The sequence below is a fragment of the Branchiostoma belcheri genome, unplaced genomic scaffold (genome assembly GCF_001625305.1).
Source record: "Branchiostoma belcheri isolate BF01 breed outbred unplaced genomic scaffold, Haploidv18h27 scaffold12, whole genome shotgun sequence".
In the NCBI taxonomy this organism is placed as follows: Eukaryota; Metazoa; Chordata; class Leptocardii; order Amphioxiformes; family Branchiostomatidae; genus Branchiostoma; species Branchiostoma belcheri.
In genome coordinates this window covers 2,566,245-2,589,011 of record NW_017802602.1, presented here as the reverse complement: position 1 = coordinate 2,589,011, position 22,767 = coordinate 2,566,245, and the positions used below count along the sequence as shown (strand labels likewise).

General features: G+C 42.0%; 3 protein-coding genes across 3 annotated transcripts in view; 2 read left to right on the top strand and 1 right to left on the bottom strand.

The window, feature by feature from the left end:
* The first annotated feature begins 1,444 nt into the window (after window positions 1–1,444).
* On the top strand, window positions 1,445–10,018 carry LOC109462871. The gene is made up of 10 exons (XM_019759509.1): window positions 1,445–1,634; window positions 2,355–2,484; window positions 2,849–2,898; window positions 3,423–3,530; window positions 4,001–4,191; window positions 5,321–5,443; window positions 5,958–6,032; window positions 6,509–6,622; window positions 7,888–8,032; window positions 8,603–10,018. The coding sequence occupies exons 1-10, from the start codon at window positions 1,562–1,564 to the stop codon at window positions 8,683–8,685; spliced, it is 1,092 nt and encodes a 363-aa protein (XP_019615068.1). The 5' UTR covers window positions 1,445–1,561; the 3' UTR covers window positions 8,686–10,018.
* Window positions 10,019–11,082: 1,064 nt separating this feature from the next.
* Window positions 11,083–16,730, bottom strand: LOC109462668. The gene is made up of 8 exons (XM_019759228.1): window positions 16,601–16,730; window positions 16,019–16,135; window positions 15,446–15,708; window positions 14,863–14,991; window positions 14,366–14,522; window positions 12,413–12,527; window positions 11,204–12,003; window positions 11,083–11,120 (listed from the first exon to the last, which is right to left on the bottom strand). The coding sequence occupies exons 1-8, from the start codon at window positions 16,728–16,730 to the stop codon at window positions 11,083–11,085; spliced, it is 1,749 nt and encodes a 582-aa protein (XP_019614787.1).
* Window positions 16,731–18,503: 1,773 nt separating this feature from the next.
* LOC109462667 overlaps window positions 18,504–22,767 on the top strand; it is a 23,308-nt gene continuing 19,044 nt past the window's right edge. The window contains exons 1-2 of the mRNA XM_019759227.1: window positions 18,504–18,678; window positions 22,535–22,622. Of these exons, the coding sequence (XP_019614786.1) occupies window positions 18,523–18,678; window positions 22,535–22,622 (244 nt within the window). The 5' untranslated portion in view covers window positions 18,504–18,522. The remainder of the gene's footprint in view (window positions 18,679–22,534; window positions 22,623–22,767) is intronic.

Genomic DNA, 22,767 nt, shown 5'->3' with positions numbered 1-22,767 from the left:
TCGATTGAGCAGAATCCTGGCACGCTCATTGGTCAGAAGAATGCACTTTACAGCCTCCCCATTGGTCAGAAAAATGCACTTCTCCCATTGGTCATCTGCGCTTATTAGACTAATCGTCACGATTTGGTTGGTCAGATGAAAAGGGCCTGAATGGGGTTTTTCGACAACGCATAAGGTCATATCAGATCAGTATGAAGGCGTGCATGGGGGTTCTCGAAGAATAAAATGGGTTGTAATAGAAAGACATGATCGTTATCATTATTAAAATCTAACTGTACATTTGAATACTATACAATAAATTCAAACATTCTCATCTCCCGTTACCCCTCAGAAAGACTTGTCATTTGAGTCCAGTATTGGGCTGTTCCAAAAAAAATTGGAGGGGGTCGAAGAGCTTCTACTTTCTGACTCCCCTTTCATTATTAATGAAAGTTTATTGCAAATTCATGCCCGAGGGCTAATTGCAAGAACATGATAACAACAGTAAACAGTAGAATGATAATAAGTGATGCTAATGCTACTTTATATATACATTTGTAGTTATTGTTGGGTTTGATTTCTTTTCCGTGTGCAGTGGAGTATGAAATGGCCGACGTTTTGCGAGATATATAAATTGGGAGGTGTTAATAGAAATGCAGTTTTTTGTAGGCTGGGAAGGTGAATAAAGCTGGGGAACATTTTGGTGACCATTTCAAATAACTGATCTCTTTCGGTGCTATAATGAGAGCAATGACAAATAAAGTGCATTTCATCCTCCACTGCGTTTCCTGTACAATATTTACATATTCTGTCGTTAACAGGTAATTGTACGTTTGTATCTACCCTTTTCTATTTCTAATGTATGAGCGCTAACTCTAAGCTTACATATGGCTGATCTAACATCGAAGTCTTTGATGTGAAGATAACGTTCCATTGTGTATACAGGTTTCAGATGTCTATAAAATCTTAGCTTACCGACATCAACAGAGAGATTGTAAAGAAAGGTTTGGATATACATGTCAGAGAGTCTACTTCTAAGTAATGTACATATGTGTTGCTTATCGAGATCGATGTTGTCGTTATGCCAGATATATGAGAAACCACTGCGGTCAAGTATTTCTTTCACATGGTGTAGCACAGTTTTCTTGTGACCAAGCATTAACATATGTTTTTGAGATAGTAAAGCGTCGACTTGTAGGGGATGTGTATTAGCGTCTAGTTGCCTCAGTCTTAACCAATACTTGACCAGGCGTATTATTATCCAAGTGACTTGACCCCCTATAATTTCGTCCAAATCCAGGGTTTTCTTCTTGTAAACCTCTCTCAATCCAAATCCAACAAAATCCACACCCACTAACCCCCCTATGTAAAATCTGACCTCTCCCCCCTCCTCAGTTATTTTCTTAACGGCCCATTTGCAGTTCTGAATATCTTCGGTAGATGGCGCTGATGTCCATTGCCTGACCCTAGCGGTGAAAGTGATACCGGGTAGTTGAAAGAGAAATGGTAAACAAAAAGGTAAAGATGGCGGTCCTGTCGGTTCAGCCGCGATAAAACGACGCCAGGAAAGAACACCACCAAGATGTCAACTCAAACCGGAGCCAAGCCCGAAGCAGAGGCAAACGCAGCTGGTGGGACCGTAGTTCAACTTCGAGGTTCGTACTTGTGGAAAAAATACAGTACTGCGATTTGTAACACTGTAGTTTTGGCCACTTCCGGGTTTCTGCCTTCTTCCGTTTTATTGAAAATAATAGGTGTTTACGAAAGTATTAGGGTCTGCAAAACTACAGCTAGTGTGCTGTTGAAAATCATATCCCGGGAAAGGGACAGAATTAAAGTAAGGCAGACCTAACATAATGTCTATCAACACTGGCAAAAAGAATTTCCTCTGAGATTGAGAGGCACAGAAATTTAGGGTTTATAATGGCCAAAACAGTTCAGGCAGATGTTAGGATTCTCGGCGTTTCACGTCTGATTTCTCAACATTGGTAACTTCCTCTGGTATCACGGATATCACTGTTAAGTCAGAGGCGAACTATCATAGATACAGTACTAGAAAAGACAATTAAGTATTAAAGAAAAACTGGTGTCGTCTCAACCCTGAGAGTGGGCAACTTACATCTGCTTGGATATTGTAATAAAACAGCTAAACGTTATAAACATATAATATTAATTAAGCCCATCTTGGGAAGCTGGTTATCAATTATTGATTGATAATGATTTATTGCATCTAATAATTAAAAATCAAATTGGTCCTTGTCACAAGTGGGTGTGGCCATAATATTTTGATATCCACATTTGTGTGCAAGCATTTTTGTAAAATCTACATGAATTTTATCTTGAATTAAATTAATACTTAATGTTTCCCTTCTCAGGTCATGATGTTTTGAAAGAAGGCTGGGCCTCCAAGTTGAGTGGAAAGGCCCTGTTCGGACAGTACCATTGGGACCGGAGGTGGTTCAGGCTGGTTCAGAGGGGAGCGGACGTCACCTTGTACTATTACAAGTACGTATACGTCAAAAGAGGGCCTGCATGCCCTTTTTCGTAAGGCATAATCAGGCCTTTATAGTCTTTATAATCCGTAGGCAGCTGCCCAAAATCAAATGTGTAATCAGTCGGGTGCATTAGCTTGCTGTAACACGTAATTGTTCGCAATCAGCTCTGAGAATTTGACGTAATTGGTGGTGAAGATTTTGGGTAATTCATAATCACTATCCCACATGCAGACCCTCAAGTAAGGGATCTTGACCCAGTATGCCTGGGTATGTTTATACCTGAGATTAAATCTTTACACCAGTCCTATAGTATCAAGTAGCAAATAATTTTGATGTACAATATAAATGATGCAGAGTTGACTTTCTTTTCACAGAGCAATAAAAGATGAAGATCCAAGAGGCCAGGTCAGACTGACAAGTAACTGTAAGTTATATACAGTTTTTGACAACTGAAATTTATGCAATTTAATTGATAACTATCCTGATTGGCTAAATTATGCGAAATTATGTGACAGTGTGTGCATGAAAATCAATTATGAAAATCAAAGTTTGTTGGTATCTTATTGCTTTAAAATGGTAGATTTAACAATTAAAGTTTATCTCTAGTTCTGTTATTTACCGGTGCAATAGCTCAATCAGGTAGAGTGCTCGCTTTGTAACTGGGAGGTCGTGAGTTCAAACCCCAGCCGGGTCATATCAAATTACAAAATGGTATTCTCTGCTTTAGGTACTCAGCACATATGAGAAAGAGTGTGGGAAGGTCAAACACACAGCACTACCAGCGGACCAGCCCCCTGCTGTAGTGCCTTGCACATTGTGTGTCGCCCCAAGGGCTGCGAAATGGAGATGGGCACCACCCTACACTCGGTATAAGAGCACGGGAGACCTTCTTCTTCTAGTTCTGTTATGTTAATTACTAGTAACATGGTAAACTTTAACTTTTTCCAGATGTAGCGCGTGAGATTGAGGCCGGGGAGAGAGTGAAGAAGCCTCACGCCTTCGCTGTCGGGAAACTTGTGGATGACGGGGCAACAAGAACGTACTACCTGAGCTGTGGTGAGGGGGGAATTATTTTTTAATCCCTTTAGGTTATGTTGGTATGATTATATGGATGACATGCTCTGGGAACCCCAAGATATTATTGTGCAAATTAAAAAATGTTTGTTAAAAACCTTCCTTCATTATGCCTAATAATCATCATAGTATAATAGTATGTGGTCCTGAAGGTTGAACAAGTCACAAATACACAGTATGGTATGGCAAATAGCTGACTCTTCAATTTCATTTCTTCACATTTTCTTCTTTTCCTTTGGAATCCATCATATCAACATGGCCTTTACTACAAGGCAGCATATAGTTAATACAGACTCTGAGATATGTTTGCAGTGGGTTCATTATTGCGGCTTTTGCTATCACCTAATGCTACGAAATTATTAATTTAAGTTGAAAGGGTGTAACAAGGTAATAGCATTAGGAAAGGAACAAAAAATTGAAAAATCTGCAGTTTTGTGTTGTTTTATATCCAGAGAGTGAAGAAGACAAGTTGGAGTGGATGGCTACAATAGGAGCTGCTATCGAGGGTGTACCAGACCGGGCGCTCAAGAGAAAATCCACTGTCAGGGTCAAAATGAAAAACAAGGTCCAAACTCTTCCTACCTCTGAGATTGGTGCCACAGTGACCAAGCAAAAATATGAGGACCCAAAATGGAGAATGCAGGTATTGTTTATAATTTTTTTCCTTTCCTCCCTTTCACTAAATCCAGTTTCTGCCTTTTATTCTTCCTCTGTTCTATACAAATAAGGTCAATGACCTGAACCAGATGTCTGTCACCATGGTAACTAGTGTTGGGTTACATCATGTTGCAGTTTTATAGCAGGAGGGATTTAGACTCCTGTATATATTATGTATACTATTTACTATTTTCTTTTCAACCTGACATTATGTACCAGGTTCAAGTGGTGGAAGTCCTCCCTTACATTGTCAAACCACTTTAGATCTAATCTTTGGTCGACCACCAGGGTTGAAATTGTAACAGTGGCAGGTTTATACTCTCATCTGCCGAATAAACATACGGGTACGTTTATTTTTTTGGGCCCGAACATCCACCCAGTACGTTCTTATTTTGCACAGTACGTTTATTATTTTTTTGAAAACCAGTAATTTTTTTCAACTTCGTGTGAAAAAAATTGACAAATCATCGACGTGAAGACGTTTATAAACGCATATTGTAGCGAGAAACTTGTCATTTTCGGGCCGGTTTTTGCAATCACCGCGTGCATAAATTCGTCTGAATGTTCTATTGTCATGGGTGGTGCTTATCAAAATACGAAATATTAAATGCCCCTTTTTTTTGTCTATTTCAATTCCTAATTACAAATAACAGTTAAAGATTTGTGCATATATCAGTAAGGGCGCATTTAAGTACAAGAGACACAGGTTACCCGTCAATTTTGGTAATTTTCCGGGGGGTACGTTTATTCCGGGGGTATGTTTATTTGATTTTGAAGATTTGTCCGGGGGGTACGTTTATTCCGGGGGGTATGTTTATTCGGCAGATGAGAGTAGGCACTAGTACCAACTGATCCTGTTAGCCAAATAGTTAGAGTGTAGGGGTGTCAACTGGTGCCTGAGTTTCGCGTGGGTTCGATCCCTGGGAACAGGAGTATCTTTCTGTTTCTACTCTGAGTCCTAATTCTTACAGTCAGGATCCAACACCGGCCCTGGGAGTTACTAACTGGCTGATTTTGGCGTGGGTTCGATTCCCAGCCTGGGACCAGGAGTATCTTTCTGTTTCTACTCTCCTAATGCTTACACATTGATAAATATTTTCTCTTTGATCTGACAGCAGTGGGAGGGGCTTTGTGAGATGATTGACAGGCCCGTGGACCAATGGAAGAAGTGGGAGAGTAAAGAGGGCGTGGCTGTTGCCAGGATGTCATTCAAAGAGCAGCCATATGCAATCATCATGGTACAACGCTTTTAAAGTTTTGCTTACAATTTTACATTAAATCTTAAGTAGTTGTCATTTTACCACAATCATAACAATAAAGAATAAGTCTTTTGTGATAAAATAAAGGATGTTTAGATAGCTAAATTATAGACAGGGATTGCTGTTTTTGTTTACATTATATAAATGCAAATTATTTGAAGACATATTGGTAGGCAAATCAACCATCACCTACCATGACGTCATGGCGATCTCTTGTATAAAATGATTGTTTTTAGTAACCTCCTACTCAGGGGCAATCCTAATAGACTATGTACTATATAATCAGCATGCAGGGATTTTAGAAATTGTACAGGACACAGGAATGTGACATATGTCTTGCAGGGAATGAGAGATTGTTGTTATTTTCAGTATGGCTTAAGAGCATGATTTGAGTATTATGCAAATCAGGAGTATAGTTTCCATAACGAAGGAGGAAGTTCTTAATAATTTATATTATAATATCTTTATTTGCTGTATGTTTACATCATTACAGGTGGATGGTACAGTTGAAGCCCCCTGTTCTATCGTCTACAGCTTCTTGCAGCAGGCATGTGCAGAGGGTGGCAAGGTTGGCATCTGTAGTCTGCTGTTTTACCTCCAAACAGGCTTTGTTTCCTATGTGTCTCTATGGCCGGAAAAAGGACCTTGGCCAGCTACATTCTTTTTAGGCCGATTTCTAATTATTTATTTAGCCAGCAAATGAGTCTGGTGGAGACTTAACTGATAAACACTGTTCTGGTTAGTAGAATATCATATTCTTCAATAAGTGACTGTTTTTGAAAGGTAAAAACATGTACCTCCAATTTTTTATATCAACTGTACATCTTGACTAGTGACCTAGTCTAGCGAGAACACAAGACTAGGTCGAGACTTGTGCGGATCTTCTGGCCTTCCCCGCCTCCTTGCGGAGTTAGGGGTTAATAGGACTGACCTTTCAAAAACAGTTACTGATTGAAGAATATTCTAGGCTAACTGTAATTTTATATGACTGATAAACCTCTTCAATGAAACCCTGTTCTGTTCTTTTTTGTTTTCAACATATAGCTGGATTACTTCTTTCGAGATGAGAGAGTGCTACAGAGCATTGACCCTGATCGAGCGAACTCCGTCGTACAGTGGCACTACAAGACATCACTGCCAGGCATGACCCCGCGCGAGGTGTGCGTTCTGAGGTCATGGGTCACCGAGCAGGACACGTCCGACTGCACCAGTGGTTAGTATAGTTGATCTCATTTCCAGGTACTGTGATGTTGGAAATGTGATCTCATACCCAGGGCATTTTGATGAACATGTGGGCAGAATGTACATGTACTGCACAAAGCCTGTAACGCTACAGTAGCACTACAGCAGAACTTCTTTTTTAAGGTTGTACTTGCATATTTTAGGATAACATCCTGTGATTCCCGTTTATAACAGAAAAATTATATAATTGAAAAATATACATGAATGTGTATGTGGATTTTTATGTTCTGCATTCACTGTTACCTGTAACCTCTGCAGTATGGAGAAGAAATAATGGCCACAATGGTTTCTGAACAGTTTTGAAACTAAAGTTTTTAAATAAAAGTTTTAACTCTAGACTTTAACTACCAACACAGATGAACTTTCTTGACACCATTTGATGTGTATTTATTGCTTTTGTTCCTCAGGGATGATGATACTGTCTGCAGCACATGAAAACTTTGTTCTTGAAAAGGTTTGTAGTCTGACATCATCTTCCTAGAATGAGACACATTCTTCAGGCATTTATATAAGAAATATTTCTTAATGTGTATACTCAATCCTTATAATTAGTTAAAGAGTTTGACTTGTTCCAACACAATAAGGAGAACTCACCATAAATTTTCGGCTGATCCCGTCAACCTTCATCAGATTTGTTGGAACAAGTCAAACTCTTTAACTATGTATTCTACCAACACAGATGAGCTTTCATTCGAATCCTTATAATTGTTAATCCCAATCAATTCATATTTAAAAGTTACACTTTTGTGCCCTCATAATACTGTACTCTAGCACAGGATGCAGTACTGAAGTAGTGAGATAGGCAGTGCTGTTCATTGACCTTAAAGCATGGTTAACTGGAAGAACTTGATAGTCTTGTAATATGTGTTTTTGTGTATTGGCAAATGTTGGCAATAGAAGAGAAAAAGAAGGTCCATTTCCACTTCTTGCAGAGCATAGGGGTGGTGCCCATCTCCATTTCTGTGCAAGCACTACAGCAGGGGGCTAGCCCACTGGTAGTGTTGTACATGTATGTTTGACCTTCCGACACTCTTTCTCATAGATGCTGAGTGCTAAGCAAAGGAGTATGTACCATTTTTTAAAGTCTTAATGGTATGACCTGCCCGGGGTTTGAACTCTTGTTGGCAACAATGCATTCAAATTGTCTTTTGAAATAATCCATAATTTATATCCAAACCCAGGACGCCACACTTTGTAGAGTTGAGCTTTCCGGAGTGGTTTTGAAACCCGACACCAAGAGTCCCAACAAGACCAGGATGACGTTTCTCGCACAGGTGGATGTACGAGGGTCACTAAGGGGGATGTTGAAACAGTCGTACAAGTCAGGTCAGTGGTTTTCGTGGCTCTCGTAGGGGTACCTGGTGTGTGGTATGATGTGTGTAAGTGGTGAAACCACTGTGAAACCACTGTCCTTGGTGCTGAATGACATTCTAACTGATATAGTAATCTCTGAACAACACACTTTTACAAACAGACACAAGAAATAAGGAATCTTACCATTACAAAATTCATACTGCACATTTTTGATTCTGCCAACATATCTTTGGCTGAATGACTGAAGTACATGTACAAGTCAGGTCAGTGGTTTTCGAGGCTCTTGTAGGGGTACCCGGTGTGTGGGATGATGTGTACATGTGGTGGTCTCTTGTATATTATAAGCCCTGTCCTTGGTGCTGAATGATATTCAAACTGATATAGCAGTCTTTGAACAACACACTTTTAAGTACAAACCCACAAAACATTTCAGTCTTCTGTGATCTTCAAGTTCGTAGACCTCCGGAAAGTGTTTTGGGCTTTTGTGAATGTGAACTTTGTAGGGATTATATAATTTGAGTATTATACCCACTCACTGATACATCGACACTTACACCCACTTATTGGTACATTTTTCGATAGGTCTGTTGGTTCGAGGTTTTCGCACCAGTTACCAACATCTAGTGGAGGAGGTCGCCACGTACATGAAAGTCGTCTCCATGTAGTCAGCATCCCACAAGGGGCCAAAGGTCATGGTTCAAGGGGCCAAAGGTCATGAAGTAAGAGACCAAAGGTCAATATGTACAAAGGGCCAAAGGTTATGGTTCAAGGAGCCAAAGGTCGTGAAGTAAGAGGATCCAAAGGTCAATATGTACAAGGGGCCAAAGGTTATGGTTCAAGGGGCCAAAAGTCATGAAGTAAGAGACTATACAAGGGGCCAAAGGTTATGGAGTAAGGGACCAAAGGTTTACCATTATCTATGGGTTTTAATAGATTATAAGTTGATTAACAGAAACAGCCTTATTGATTATGTAAAACACTCAAAAGTTGCAGTTTAATTTTACAATTTGAAATTAAATGTAGTATTCTTGACAGATTTTAAACTCAATTCTAGACTAAATGACAACTGGAACAGTCAATGAGCATATTTCTATATATTAATCAATCCTGCATTTTTCCTTCTGTTCCATGTGTATTTTACTAATTACAAGGATATTTTAACAATAAAATTATCATGCATATCATTGACAAGTAGTTGAGGAAGAGACCTATTTTTGTATAATCATGAAAAGGCAAATCTTATATTAAAATATGAATAATCATGACATTTTTTATCTAACTGTACCTACATTTAATGTATGGCTATTTGACTCTGTTTCACATTTATGTAATTCTATTGTTCATGCATATGTTTTTAATGAGTTTTTAAACAGGACCTGGTGTGTAGCCCTATTAGATGCTGAACCATTTGCTGATCCGTAGCCACACCTACCTTTGTCAAAATTTAGGAAAAGGGAAAACAAAAATGCTTGGATGCAAAAATATCTCAGACCTCCCTCTGTTTTCTATAGCTATTTGTTGATCTGCTTAATATTCTAATTGGCAGTGTGGATCAGTCTATGGACTTGTAGGAGCTGTTAGTTTATACTTCATAATGCAGCTAACAGAATTAAATGTTAAGCAATGTTAAGTTCATCTGAGTTGGTACAAGTCATTATGAAAGATGTGGGGTAAGTCCCAATACTTTGTTAGTGTTGGAAGTTAAAGCTTAGTCTTTATTTTAGAATTAAATGTTTGTTAATGATAATAATAAAAATGTACCATGTAGTGCATAAAACAGCATTGTGTTTGACAACAGGAATGCAGTAAACCAGGTAAATTTACTTCAAATGTTACAGAGTCTGACACATTCATCTGCTTTTAGAGGCTGTTCTTGGTGTGAAAGAATTGAGAGCCTAAAATGACTGTAGAATGTGTTCTAGAAAAAAAATGTTCAGGATTTGTATACTCAGGATCTGTGTATCTCATATCATATTTGTTAGGAAGAAATAAAACCACTTTTTCTGATCTATCATCTGTTGAAGGTGTCCTTATCAACTGTCTATTTGGTTATTGGTGACAGGTTGTTTGTAAAAGGGGTTACTTTAACTGACAGTTGAAGTAATTGTGTGTGTGTGTGTGTGTGTGTGTGTGTGTGTGTGTGTGTGTGTGTGTGACTCTCTGTGTGCGTGTGTGACTGGGTATGTGTGTTTGTGTGTGTATGTGTGTGCTGTGTGTGTGTGTGTGTTGCTGGTGTCAATGATGGTATGTTTCAGTTCAGTTAATTCAGTTTATTACGATACCCTTTAGCCCGTTAGGGCTAATCTTCCAGGGCTCATTACAATTGTGTATTAGTACAAGTGTGTGAGGGATGGTAGTATGTTTGTGTGTGTGTGGAGGGATGGGGGTGTGTGTGTGTGAGAAATTGGCTCCAAAGTAACATCAGTGAGAAGCCAGGACGACAGGCAGGTTTGCATTTATTCTGTATCTTATTCTGCACTACATAAACACACTGTGCATTCAATATACAGCAACATTTTATTTTCTCATAGCACAACATTGTTTCAGCATTTAAATGTCCAAAACATAAGACACTTTTAAACTTCTTCATTGTTGCTACTTACCCTATAATTAGTTACTAGTTAACCCATCACTAACAGACGACACTTGTGAAGCGAATTTGAGCATGCCTCAAGTCAGTCAACCATAGCCTTGTGTGCTAAAGACGCTGTAGTTAGAATGAGCTGGAAATATAGCTCTAGTCAGCTACAGTTATTCTAAACCCTTTTCTTCTTCAGGGTGGAAGTGGTGGGGGCGGTGGAGGTCCTGGTGGGCCTTTGGGTGGAGGTCCGGGTGGGCCTGGAGTAGGTGGAGGGCCGGGTGGACCTTTGGGTGGAGGGCCGGGTGGACCTTTGGGTGGAGGTCCGGGTGGGCCTTTGGGTGGAGGTCCGGGTGGGCCTTTGGGTGGAGGTCCGGGTGGGCCTTTGGGTGGAGGTCCAGGTGGACCTTTGGGTGAAGGTCCGGGTGGACCTTTGGGTGGAGGTCCGGGTGGGCCTGGAGAGGGTGGAGGTCCGGGTGGGCCTTTAGGTGGAGGTCCTGGTGGGCCTTTGGGTGGAGGTTCTGAGGGTCCTTTTGGAGTAGGACCTGCAGCAGGTGGGGGTTTTGTTGGATTCTTATCCGTGGCAAGTAGGCTATGCCGAGAGGCAGTTAGTTTTTCTATGCTCCTTCTCGTGCTATCCGACAGCGACAGCCGAGGCATGAGCGCAGTTTCTGGCTCCCCCAAAGACAGCTTCGACACCTTCGATTCCGACGGAAGTCTCGATTTGAATGATTTGGGAAGTTTGACGTTGGTAGATGTGCGTGAGGCCTGTTCTAGTCTTGATGTATCAACAGACGATATAACGTTCGTTTTCACGGCGCTGGCTCGATGGAACGGGGCGGGCGACATGAGAACGGACATCCTTCTTTCCGAGTCAGCCGTTGCCTTCGTGACCACTTGTTTCTCTCCCTTTGCCTCAGACATATTATTGCTCTGCCCTACTAGCCCCTCTTTGCTGTGGCTAGAAAGATTCAACACAATCGACGTGGTCTTGGTGTTGTCAAAATCTGGTCTCTTTGAGGCATCCTTGATGTCCACTGCTAAAGATGGCACGGAGCCTGCTGTTTTCTTGGAAGTCGCTAGGGGGCTTGACCGTGGACTTTTGGGAGCACCGTCGGGGATGTCTCTCATTTCGCTCAGAGAGCCCACTCTGCTCTCACCCCACGCTTCTGTCAGGTTATTTTCGTTCTCCAAAACTGCAAGTTTCTGGTCACGATTCTCATCCTCAGAAGCATCAGAAGAAATCAGGCGATCTTTTTCCTCTAGTTCCAAAACCCGGCTTTCTCGCCTCATGCGTTTGATGGTCTTTAGCTTAGATCTGAGCTCGTTCATAGTCTCCTTGAAGGTTGCCTTTTTCACCCCTTTCGGTAGATTGGGAGGCGTGGAGGGTGGTCCTCTCCGTAGTCTCCATCCGTTTTCGCTGAAATGAAATCACTGATGTTCAGGATCAGATTCAGTGGACAAAACCACCTATGAAGGTAAGGTAAGATTGCAAGGACACATGTGTGGTAGGATACATATGATTCAAGTACAATTTTGTCTTTGATGACCAAAACAAGATAACAAAAGTGATTTTTTTTACTATCTGTCATTTTGGCCATTTTGAATGTGACATTTCTTGACATTCAAACGTCTGTAAAAGTGTTCTTTAGAAAACTATGGACTATACCGTAATGCAAATACAAAACTACAATAATTATGTCAAAAAGGAACCATTTGTCTTTCCACCGAACTAAAAAAAAGCTATTTGGCTTATGAAGCCACGGTTAACAGTTTAACCAAAGCTTTTGTCTTTTAATGCTTTAGAGGAAAACACAAACCTTGGTTGACAGCGGCACCAGAGCAGACAGAAAACCAATCCGACAAGGAAGGCACCGCTGACAATGGCCAGGAAGATGATCAAATACATCACATCACGGTGGTCGTACACTGAAATAAACAGCAACAATATAGCGTTATTTACCTATATATAGGATGATTAATACATTGCGCATTAGTAACAGAAATATTACGACCATAACGTCGTTTCTTAAGATTTATTCGTCTCTAAAAGCGTTGTTGTATGGAATGCCTAAGGAGAAATTCAATGTAAAACATGGACCTAAAGTCCAATTTGAAACTGTACATACAACGTACTTCTTCAGAGAGCAAACGTGTATTAATTGAACCGTGATCTGCAACTAGTCGTAAATGATATACTAGTAATTTGGGCCACGAGGCCTTTGTTTCCTGGCTTAAAGATAATCTCCACCAGGCCAGATACTGATTACTTTTCTATTTCTACTATTTATTCAGCCTGCAGAGGAGTCTGGTGGAGACTAGCTTAAAGCTAGAGCTGAGCCTGACCAGAGCTAGGCAGATCAGGTCAAATTAAACCAGTTGAAGCCAACATTCTGTGCAGGATCTCACTTGAGGTCCAGTTTGGCGGCATCTGTACTTTCAGCATCACGACTTTCTGCGGAATGCTCACTCCGGCCAGCTGCCCCTCACACACGTACACACCGCTCTCATCGCGAGAGAAGTTCGTGAAGTGCAGGTGCGAAAAGATCGTCTCCTGTTGGAAAGATAAAAAAAATACAGAAAGGCAACACGCTTTCGGTCAACGAATTCTTTTGTATTCTGAACGATTTTGTCCAAGTTGTAAGTTCTACCTAGCCTCTACTAAGCCTCGGGAGCGGCCGGAAAGAGTAGAAATTGGGCAAATAGAGAGATAACTTAACACATAACTTTTTACGTCAGTGGGGAAGCAATTAGAGGAAGGTTAGTTTCTTTTTTATCTGGGTATGTTGTTCGTTCGTCGTTTTCGACGATGACCAGTGACATTACAGTCCACTGGCGTCCCTCTATCAAAAACAAAACTGACACAATCATCTGTGAAAGCACTGTGTCTTCCTACCGATTCTAGAGCTCTTGTATTCTTCACGTAGACTCTTTTCGTTTTCCGTATTTCCTGTCCGTCGTGTTTCCACGTCCGGTCGGACATCATAACGTGATTTGTTGACGTGTCGTCATGGCAACTGAGAACAAACTGGTCCCCGAGAGGCTTCTCCAACTCTGTCACCTTCACTGAAATGTGGCGTCAGAGAAAAGTATTAAAGATCATAAGAATTTCCAAGCAGATTCTATAGGGCAAGGGGAGTCTATATTGGCAGCCTGTATCCATTTAGCCTCCATAGAATGCCACAAACTGGGGGTTTTGGGGGTCTTTGGGAGATTTTATGTGCTATTTTCTGATTGCATATAGACAACATAGCCGGCCTGGTTGAATTATCCCCGCTTTTGTAGAACTGGGCTGATCAGAAAACAGCCGAAGACCACCAAACCCCCAGTTCTATAAGCCTGCTACGGAGGCTAGTATCCATATTCGCCACCAATATACAGGAGGCCAATGGATACAGGCGACCAATATAGACTCCCCTTGCCCCACAGAATCTGCTTGGAGATTAATGTGAAAACGCAAGTCGTGCTCATTTGCATGATACAGTTACATGTATGAAGCCACGCTAAATATTAGAACACAACTACTAGAATCCTGGTAGGCAAACTAGTCGGTCCGTTGGCCGGTTCCATTCAGTGCAAACATAGCTTTAAAAGTCAGCACAACTACTCCAAACTATTCATAGTAATTGTCGTGCTTTTTCCATGCTTTGCCCCTAGTGCAATTTTTCCAACTTTCAACACACCACACACTTTGCCATGCTAGTATTTTCTGAACCGCATATGTTAACGCTAGACCATCTATGATAAAATCTAGAATAAAAGTTTACCTGGATATGTCAGGGCTTTTACATCCGCAAAGTCCATGGCTGTTGGGCTGTAGTGCTTGTCGTTCACCCACACTTCGTAGACTTCCCCGACAAACTTTCCTCCGTTTGCGATGTCGTCCGGAAGACCGGAGTCGACCAGGGCGCCACCGACGTAAACCTAGTAATGTTTACGGAAGGAAAACAAATACTTTTTGCTCCGTTTCTTCTTCTTCTTTCTATCTCTTTTCCAAACACCTCTGATTTGGTCAATGACCTGAACCAGACTGTCTCTTACCATGGTAACTAGTGTTGGGTTACAGAATGTTGCAATTTTATAGTAGGGGGGATTTCTCGTCGCTATATGTAGGCAATGTAGGTTGCGCTTTTGCGGCACTTAGGTAAGAAATTATGATTGTGTGAAAGAAAACTCCTATATCCTATACATTACCAACCTCATGAAACTATTTTTGGTGAAACAATGAAACATATGAACTCTAACAAAGTCCGGTATAAGTTACCTCGGTCAGAGAGGCGAGGTCGGCCGAGGACAGGTGCAGGTTGTGCTCGGTGTGAAACATCGCTTTCGGCGTCCGGAGGATCAGGTGCTTTTTCGTGACGAGCAGCTCGATGGCAATCACCGAATCTTCCTGAAAATGGGTGCAGTTCTGACGTTTTTCCCTCTTATTTCAAGCTCTATGCATTTGCAACTGACAAAATTTACTTTCTATAATATACATCATCACCCTTGTGGACTCCAGGAAGAATAATGTGGAATTCATTCAACACCATTATGTGGATTCTAAAAAATGCAAACAAACAAACAAACAAACAACAAACATCATTAACAAAGTAAACCAGAAATCGAACATTTGAGACTTTTGAGAAGTATTTAGGGGTTTCGTGACCGCAAAGTTCACCTCATTTTCTGTGTCTGACCTTTTGCCTTCCTGTTTCTCTGTCTAATACTAGAAACTTCCCCCTCTCCCACGTGCTGTCAACCTACAACTTAGTAGTCACCGTAAACAATACGTCCGTTCCCTAAAGTACTAACGTTAACGTTAACTCGAAGAAATTAATTCCCATATTGACAAGTTTTCTCACATGAAGAAGTTGGCTCTGAGCATCAACCCTAGCCACTCTTCCTCTGAACTGTACGGTTGCCTCCGCCGTGTTACCCCGATATGACAGCAACACCACAGACGCCAGCTTCGAATCGGCGGCGGCGAACAAGATGCCGTGGGTTCCAACCAGTTTGGCGCACAGGATGACCTTCAAAAGAATGTCCTTGTCCCGAGAACGAGGCTTGACGGCTCCGAGAGGAAGGAGTTGGTCTCCGTGAAAGACGGCAAGGTCAACGTTTTCATCTGCAGTTAAAGAAAACATTTATCGTTAAAAATGTGGGGGGTAATTTGTATAACGGATAACATGTCGAAATATGTGTGTAAGTTAGGTAGAACAGCATTTGGGAAAGAGTATGGGAGTTAAACACACCACAACCAGTGGACTAGCCCCCTGCTGTAGTGATTGCACAACTGTGTGGCCCAGGGCTAAACAGAGATTGGCGCCGCCCTACGCGTCAATTGATGCGGGAAGGAACTTTACATATCCGTATGTCAAAGATCACATTCGTAACATCTCCATTACAAGTGAGCTGTATGATTGATGATACTGTACCATCTACAGTCTTGACTCCTCTTGTGACCACGGGGGAGGTTTTAGTTTTTCCTGATCCGGCCTCGATGTCATACAGCTGTCCATTCAGCATCACCATAGCTACGTCACAATCTGAACCTGTTTATTCATAAAATGCAAAGAACAGAGACATAAGAAATGTTGTGAAAAAACAAGTTTGATTTTCACTGGCACACAAAACTGGCAAGAAAACAAATGCAGGTATAGGCCAGACGTAAGAAGTTTCGTAATTCTGGCATGCATGTGATGGCACACTGCATTTTCAGTACCAAGGACAGCGTCAACTGGCACTGTGCTGATATAAGTAACTGTTGAAAAAAGGCGTTTGACCTCAGCGACAATGACGAAAGATTTGTCCTTTTATTTTGTCTGTTTTATTTTTATCTTTTTCGCCAAATAAATTTGTATTTCCATATTTTGTTAGGGTGACAATTAGCATGACATTCGTGATCATGACACAATGACCAAACACCATACAAGGTATGCACTGTTTTAAAGCATCGATCATCTAATGGTAGTATATCAATATTGTACATTTCTTTGCACTATGACTACCTTTCATACCAGTCTGACTCGTCTGCTTTCCTCCACGTCTGCTACCCAGCCAGAAATACCCGTCATGCCTCAACCGGATGTCGTCACGGGTGTGACGCACTTCCTCTCTGAGTGACGTCAGGGAGTGGTCTACCCTCATGGTGACTTGGGTCCGCTCTACTGTAAACAAAACGCTGTGCCATTCATCTCTCTGTAAAAAAACAGAACGTTTTTTATGTTTATCGAAGGAAAACATATTGCTTTTGCTCAGTTTCCTCTTCTTCTTCAAAGCAAAAAGGTCAATCACCTAGAACCAGAGGGCTGGTGCCATGGTTACTGTTTTATAGCATGTTAAGGCATAATCACGTTAGTGTACATGTAAAACCTTTGGGAATCTTTTGATTTTCAAGAACTACACATTTAACTGTAACGTTAAAAACAACAAAAACAGACTTTATAACACAATGTGGTTATGATGCATACAACTTGTGATTTGGCTGTGTTAGGCATTTTGGCACCTACTTTTATTCCTTAAAATCCAGTTGTTCAATCTTACCTGTAACACGGAGCTTTCAATTTTTAATGGTCCCGTTCCAATGTCAAATCCTAATTCTAAAATTCCCGACCGCCACTTCAAGGTCACATATCTCCCGCCATTTTCTTCTGCTGTGCCGAATAGGGGCAGGGGATGCCGGGAGTTATGAAAGCACTTGAATCTGAGGTAAGCCCTAAGGATGATGGGAGCGTTGGTAGGCATGTGGTAAGCCACGACGGAATCCATGGGAATGTATAACACCTCTTGTAGCGCTGTTGATAAAGAAAACAGATGTTTAAGAATTTGTTTACCACTGAGAAGCAGCATTAGATACCTCACCTCACCTCACCGGTCCCATAGCAGTCTGTCCTGCCGTCGGGGCAACTAAACTGTCCACAAGAGTTACATTAGATACAGTCTATGCCTATATTGTTACGTCACTCCACACATACATAATGGTAATTTACATGTATCTGTCAGTTATGGTAGCTTATAAGAATATTTTCTTTCTTGGCTTGTATACATGCTAACAATTTACAATGTAGCAGTGGGTAACGAAAAGTAATACTTAAATAAGTAACCAAGGAGACTATATGCCCACATAATTGTAACCTCCGATCCTTTAAATATCAAATCGCACTTGAAACTAGGATTTGAAAGATATTGTCTGGTTGGTTGTAGTTTCTTCCAGTAATATGCTTGTTAATAGCTATAACGGTTATATGCGTTAAGTTATATTAGGCCTTATCTTTTCATGATACATGGCTACATAACCAGTTGAATATATGGCTTTTATAATGTTCACGTACTTTTACAGGGAGACTGGAAACATAGCTTGTCGGCCGGAATAACGCCACACAGTGCTGGAGGGCTGTAGGCACATTGTCCCATCCTGGCACGGAAACCCACACCGCATGGCTTACTACAGTCCGACCAGCCTCGGTCATCTGTGGAACAAAATGAAGAGGAACAAAACATTCAAATAGTGACGGTAGAAAATTCTTTGTTGCTGCTTCAACAACAATGAACAACACATACACATACACACGTACACACGCACGCATATACCTACACACACACATACAGGCACACAGACACACACAGACACAGGCACACACACACGAACGCATACACACGCACACACACACCACAAATACACACATGCATATACACAAATAACTACACACATATACACGTGTACATACACGCACACACACTCGAACAGACATTTTACAACGCACCCCTGTCATTTTCGATAGGTCAAACCTAACACTAGTAACAGAGTCAGGGAAACAATTACCTTGAATCGTGCTACAGCATATCCTTCATACACGTAAACAGGCCAAATAATAGGCATGATTTGGAAAGTAAAAACGGAGAACGATACCTTACCTTCGACTCTGACGACGGCACTGTTATGTGTTGGCGTTACCAGGGTCATGATCGTTCCAAACATGACGATCAACGTCACCGGTTGACGACTCATACCACCACTTCGACAGACAAATGTGGTCGGTACACACTACAAGAGGGCAAGCCGGACAAAACAAGAACATCACGGATGGATGATCAGGTTAGTGTACTGTTACTAACCGTGTTTGACTACCATTAGAGCAGTTTCGTTCATAGACTTTGTTGTGAAACACACACACGGGTAGGCAAGGCTACCGAGTTCCGTTTTTGTGGAACGGCGGTTTGTTCTGATGTTCGAAAGAACGCGTTTTCGGATGACCTCACAGTACATTTTCAGGCTACTTGTTTCGATGTAGTCAAGCAAGTTAGCGTGTATTTAGCAGTCGTTTTGTTTTTATTAGTCGTTAGGTGGATGTTGAATTGATTACACAGAAAAGTGTACGTCACAGTATAGTGTCGTTGCGATGGAAAAAAATCTGTCTCTGCCACGGAAATATGTTACAGCCGTTACTATACTAAAAATGAACTCTCGCGAGACCCTCTTCGCGAAATATCGAGACTTTCGATCAAAATATTTGACACGGGCATGGATGTCGTAAGGTTCCGGGTCGGAGTTTAATTCTGACCAGAGTCTAAGTAAGTGCGCAGTAAATCGCCGGAAACGTGACTTTGTATGGTATGTTTTGGCCGCGATATCCCTGAAATCGTAATATCTGTGTACATATCTTTGTATTTTCTGAAAAGCCTGTTAGTTGTAGCCTTTATAGGTGGCGTAATGTTGGTGGTCCAGCTAAGACTTCCTGGTATTCGTCCGCGCGGATGGTTATGTGGCCTTTTCGCCTGACCGCCGGGATGGTACGTTCTATATGCGTTCTGGGTGTGTTCGGGCCATCGAAGATAGCGATAAACTTATCGCATCGATTTTAATTAAATTCAAATTTTGGAAACATTAGGTTCTGAGCTTCTTCGAGTACTAAGCCGTTACCCTAGGAAAATTCGTTTTTTCCATGCAGCCATGGTTAAAAATGACGAAAAAAATGAACCCTTTTTTCAAAATGTACTTTGATGTGCCTCATTTACCCCTAAATAAATTGGGCGCAGAAAATATCAACCAAGTGTATTGATAAGCGGCACGGCACCCCTTTCCACCAAAAGAGTGAAAAATTCCGACCCGCGTTTAGTACAGAAATGACAGCCCGTCGGGCTGAGGGTGTCAAATTGCTCGAAATACGGAGGGAAACTCCGGTCCGAGACCTTAACGCAAAGATAGCAACCTAGGCTTGGAGACTAAAAAATTTAAATATTCAAGTTTAGGTTGATATTTTCTTGGAAAATTAGTCTGTGCACTTGCAGAAAAACAAGTACGTCATACCTCACTTGTCGCTCCATATAAGGGCAAAGGCGTCCTTCCTTTTTTCAGACTAATCATGCTATCATCTGGAATATTCATATCTGCACTCTTCTTCAGTTGTACAGTAACAATTTTGCACCTTTATATCGTCTTAAACAGAAAAACAGCTCACCCGTCGATTCTGTTAGGGACATTTTCTGCTACAACCGGTGTTCTCTCGATCTCTGTGCGATTTTAAGGGATAGGCCGGTGCGACGTTTGCATTTGTAGCTGAGTCACGTTCAACGTTACCTGGTAGATTTTCAGACAAAACAAATTAATACGCTCGCCTCTGCGGCTACACTGAAAACAGGTAACCTCTTACTTAGCTTTGCGATCTACGAATTCATCTGAAGGTCTATAGCGGTGTGTGTGTGGCACTGGTGTTACGGTTAAAATGTACGAGCAAGCAGTGCCTGTCCGCTCCCAGGCCCTGGCCGACAACGGACAAACGAGCGACTCGCCGGCCCAATCTACTACTCTCCGTCAGAGTGGGGCATTAAGCCACGGCGACGACGTGCAAAAACAAGACCTAGAAACCCCTTCCGACATCTACGAAGAGCCTTGGGTGGTCAACCTACAGCTACCTTCGCAGGGGGCTCGGTGGCAACAAGCTGGACTGGAGAGGAAGTCGGGTGAGGGGGGTGTAGAGGACGCAAACATCGAACGTGCCGTTTCGTCTGAAGATATATTAAAGGCCTGGGATGGCCCTTCCGGCCGCCGCCGTCTTCTTAGCTTCGCCCGCGCTCACCGCAAGCGCATGGCCGCCGGCTTTACCGTGATGGTATCCCTGGTCGCCGTGGGGCTCGCACTGGCTATGGTCGTCAGTGAGGGGAAAATATCTCAACTCTCAGCCACTGTTGACGCCTTGAAACTCAGCCTCAACAACGAGCGTAACCGGACTGCCGCCTTTTTGGACCAACAACGTCTTAGCGAGATGAACAGCACACCGCCGTCTCAGAAATTTCCTTCTTGTCCTGAAGGTTACAGCAAGTGGCGCGGTACCTACTACAAGGCGTTTAACACCAGTAAGAACTTCTGGCACGCGGATATCACCTGTCGCCACGCCGGGAGGACCGGATCCCTCGCCATGCCCCGAGACGCCGAGACCAGCGCTTTCCTTATCTCCCTATACCGCTCCGTCTACTACAACAGCTCGTCTTTCTGGTTCGGCCTGCACGATCAGTTTGAAGACGGGAGCTTTGAGTGGATGGACGGGACGCCGCTTGGAGAGTACAACATGTGGGCCCCGGGGCAGCCCAACAACCATTTCGGCATTGAGGACTGCGTTTGTTTCAGCCCAAAGAACCCCGACGCTTGGTACGACGCGCCCTGCGTAAGGCGTCTACCCTTCTTATGCCAAGTCTGACACTATAACAGCACATCGACGGGTAAAGACGCTGTTCAGGGCTCGAAATTCTTTTCTCATCATACATTTTGTACTTGCACTGGTAACATGGAAAATGTTACACTAGACAGACAGATTGAATATTAGTAATGAAATACTTTCAGATATAAAATATAACTGTGTGATAGCGAGAGCTTGAGTGTTGAGTTCAGATGACAGTAAAGGTATTTAGTAGCACTATCAGATAAATTGTTCATTAATATCTCAAATTGAATTTACATTTACACTGTTGGGTATGTTTATGGCACTAAAGCAATATTGTTGTTGAAAGCTGATTATCGTTTGAACAAGAAGATTTCATCACCAGGCTAGCTGCTTATCAGTCTCGCCTCCACACAACATACGTTCTGGGTGCGTGACATGCATGATAAACATAGACAAGCCCTCGACGCAGAACTATAGAGAAACTGTATGACGACCCTCAGAAGAGGTGACGATCAATAAAAAAAGCTCAAGCTTGTTTTACAAGTCAATGAGTACGAGTCGAGTCAATGCATTTATTTATACCGTTTCATATTTCCATCCTCCCATGGCAGGGGCAGCGGCTCCGAATTCCTTCTCCACCCCTGGGGTGGAGAAGGAATTCGGAGCCGCTGCCCCTGCCATGGGAGGATGCATATTTCCCGTCTATTCCTAGCTAGAATCTACATAAATTGTGTTTGGGAGGGTCCATTATTTTGAAAATAATCAAATTTCAATACACACCCTTATAATTTATAACATAAGGTTGTTGTAGTCACCATTTTGTATCCTAAAACGCCCCCCTCCCCAAATACGTGCCGTAGACTCATTTGACCTGAACGCAAAGTTCACGGAACTTCGAACCATGGTATGTTCGAACATTCGAACACGTGTTCTGAGGCTTCGAACATCGATTCGAAACGGAAGACGCCGTTAAAACCAGGTTAAATCGGTAATGGTGGCAGGTTACGTTTGTTTACTCGGTAAAATAAGCCGGTGTGACTAAACGATTTGTCACGCCAAGTCGGCAGTTTATTTCCAGAGGTCTAAAATGTCCGGTAGCGAACTTTTGGATCGACTTCAAGAAGTGCAGCAAGTTCTAGCACATTACTAGTAGATGCACGATGGTAAGAGCTTTGCGTACTCAAGTATATCATAGACCTGTCCTTTGTTTCAGATTTTTTAAGTCTGTGCATTGTTCGACTGTATGGAGAAATCATAACGTTACCCTATAACATTTTTGTGTTACACTTACAGGTGAAGTGGGCGCCACAAGTTTTGTTTATTTTCATTTCTGTCATCCTGATTTTTCTCCTGTCAGCATGTTCAGCGGAGGAAGACGAAGGTAAGAAAAATCTGTGATTATAGTATTTTGCGTGTGTGTGTGCTTGTGTGCGTATGTATGTGTGTGTGTGTGTGTGTGTGTGTGTGTGTGTGTGTGTGTGTGTGTGTGTGTGTGTGTGTGTGTGTGTGTGTGTGTGTGTGTGTGT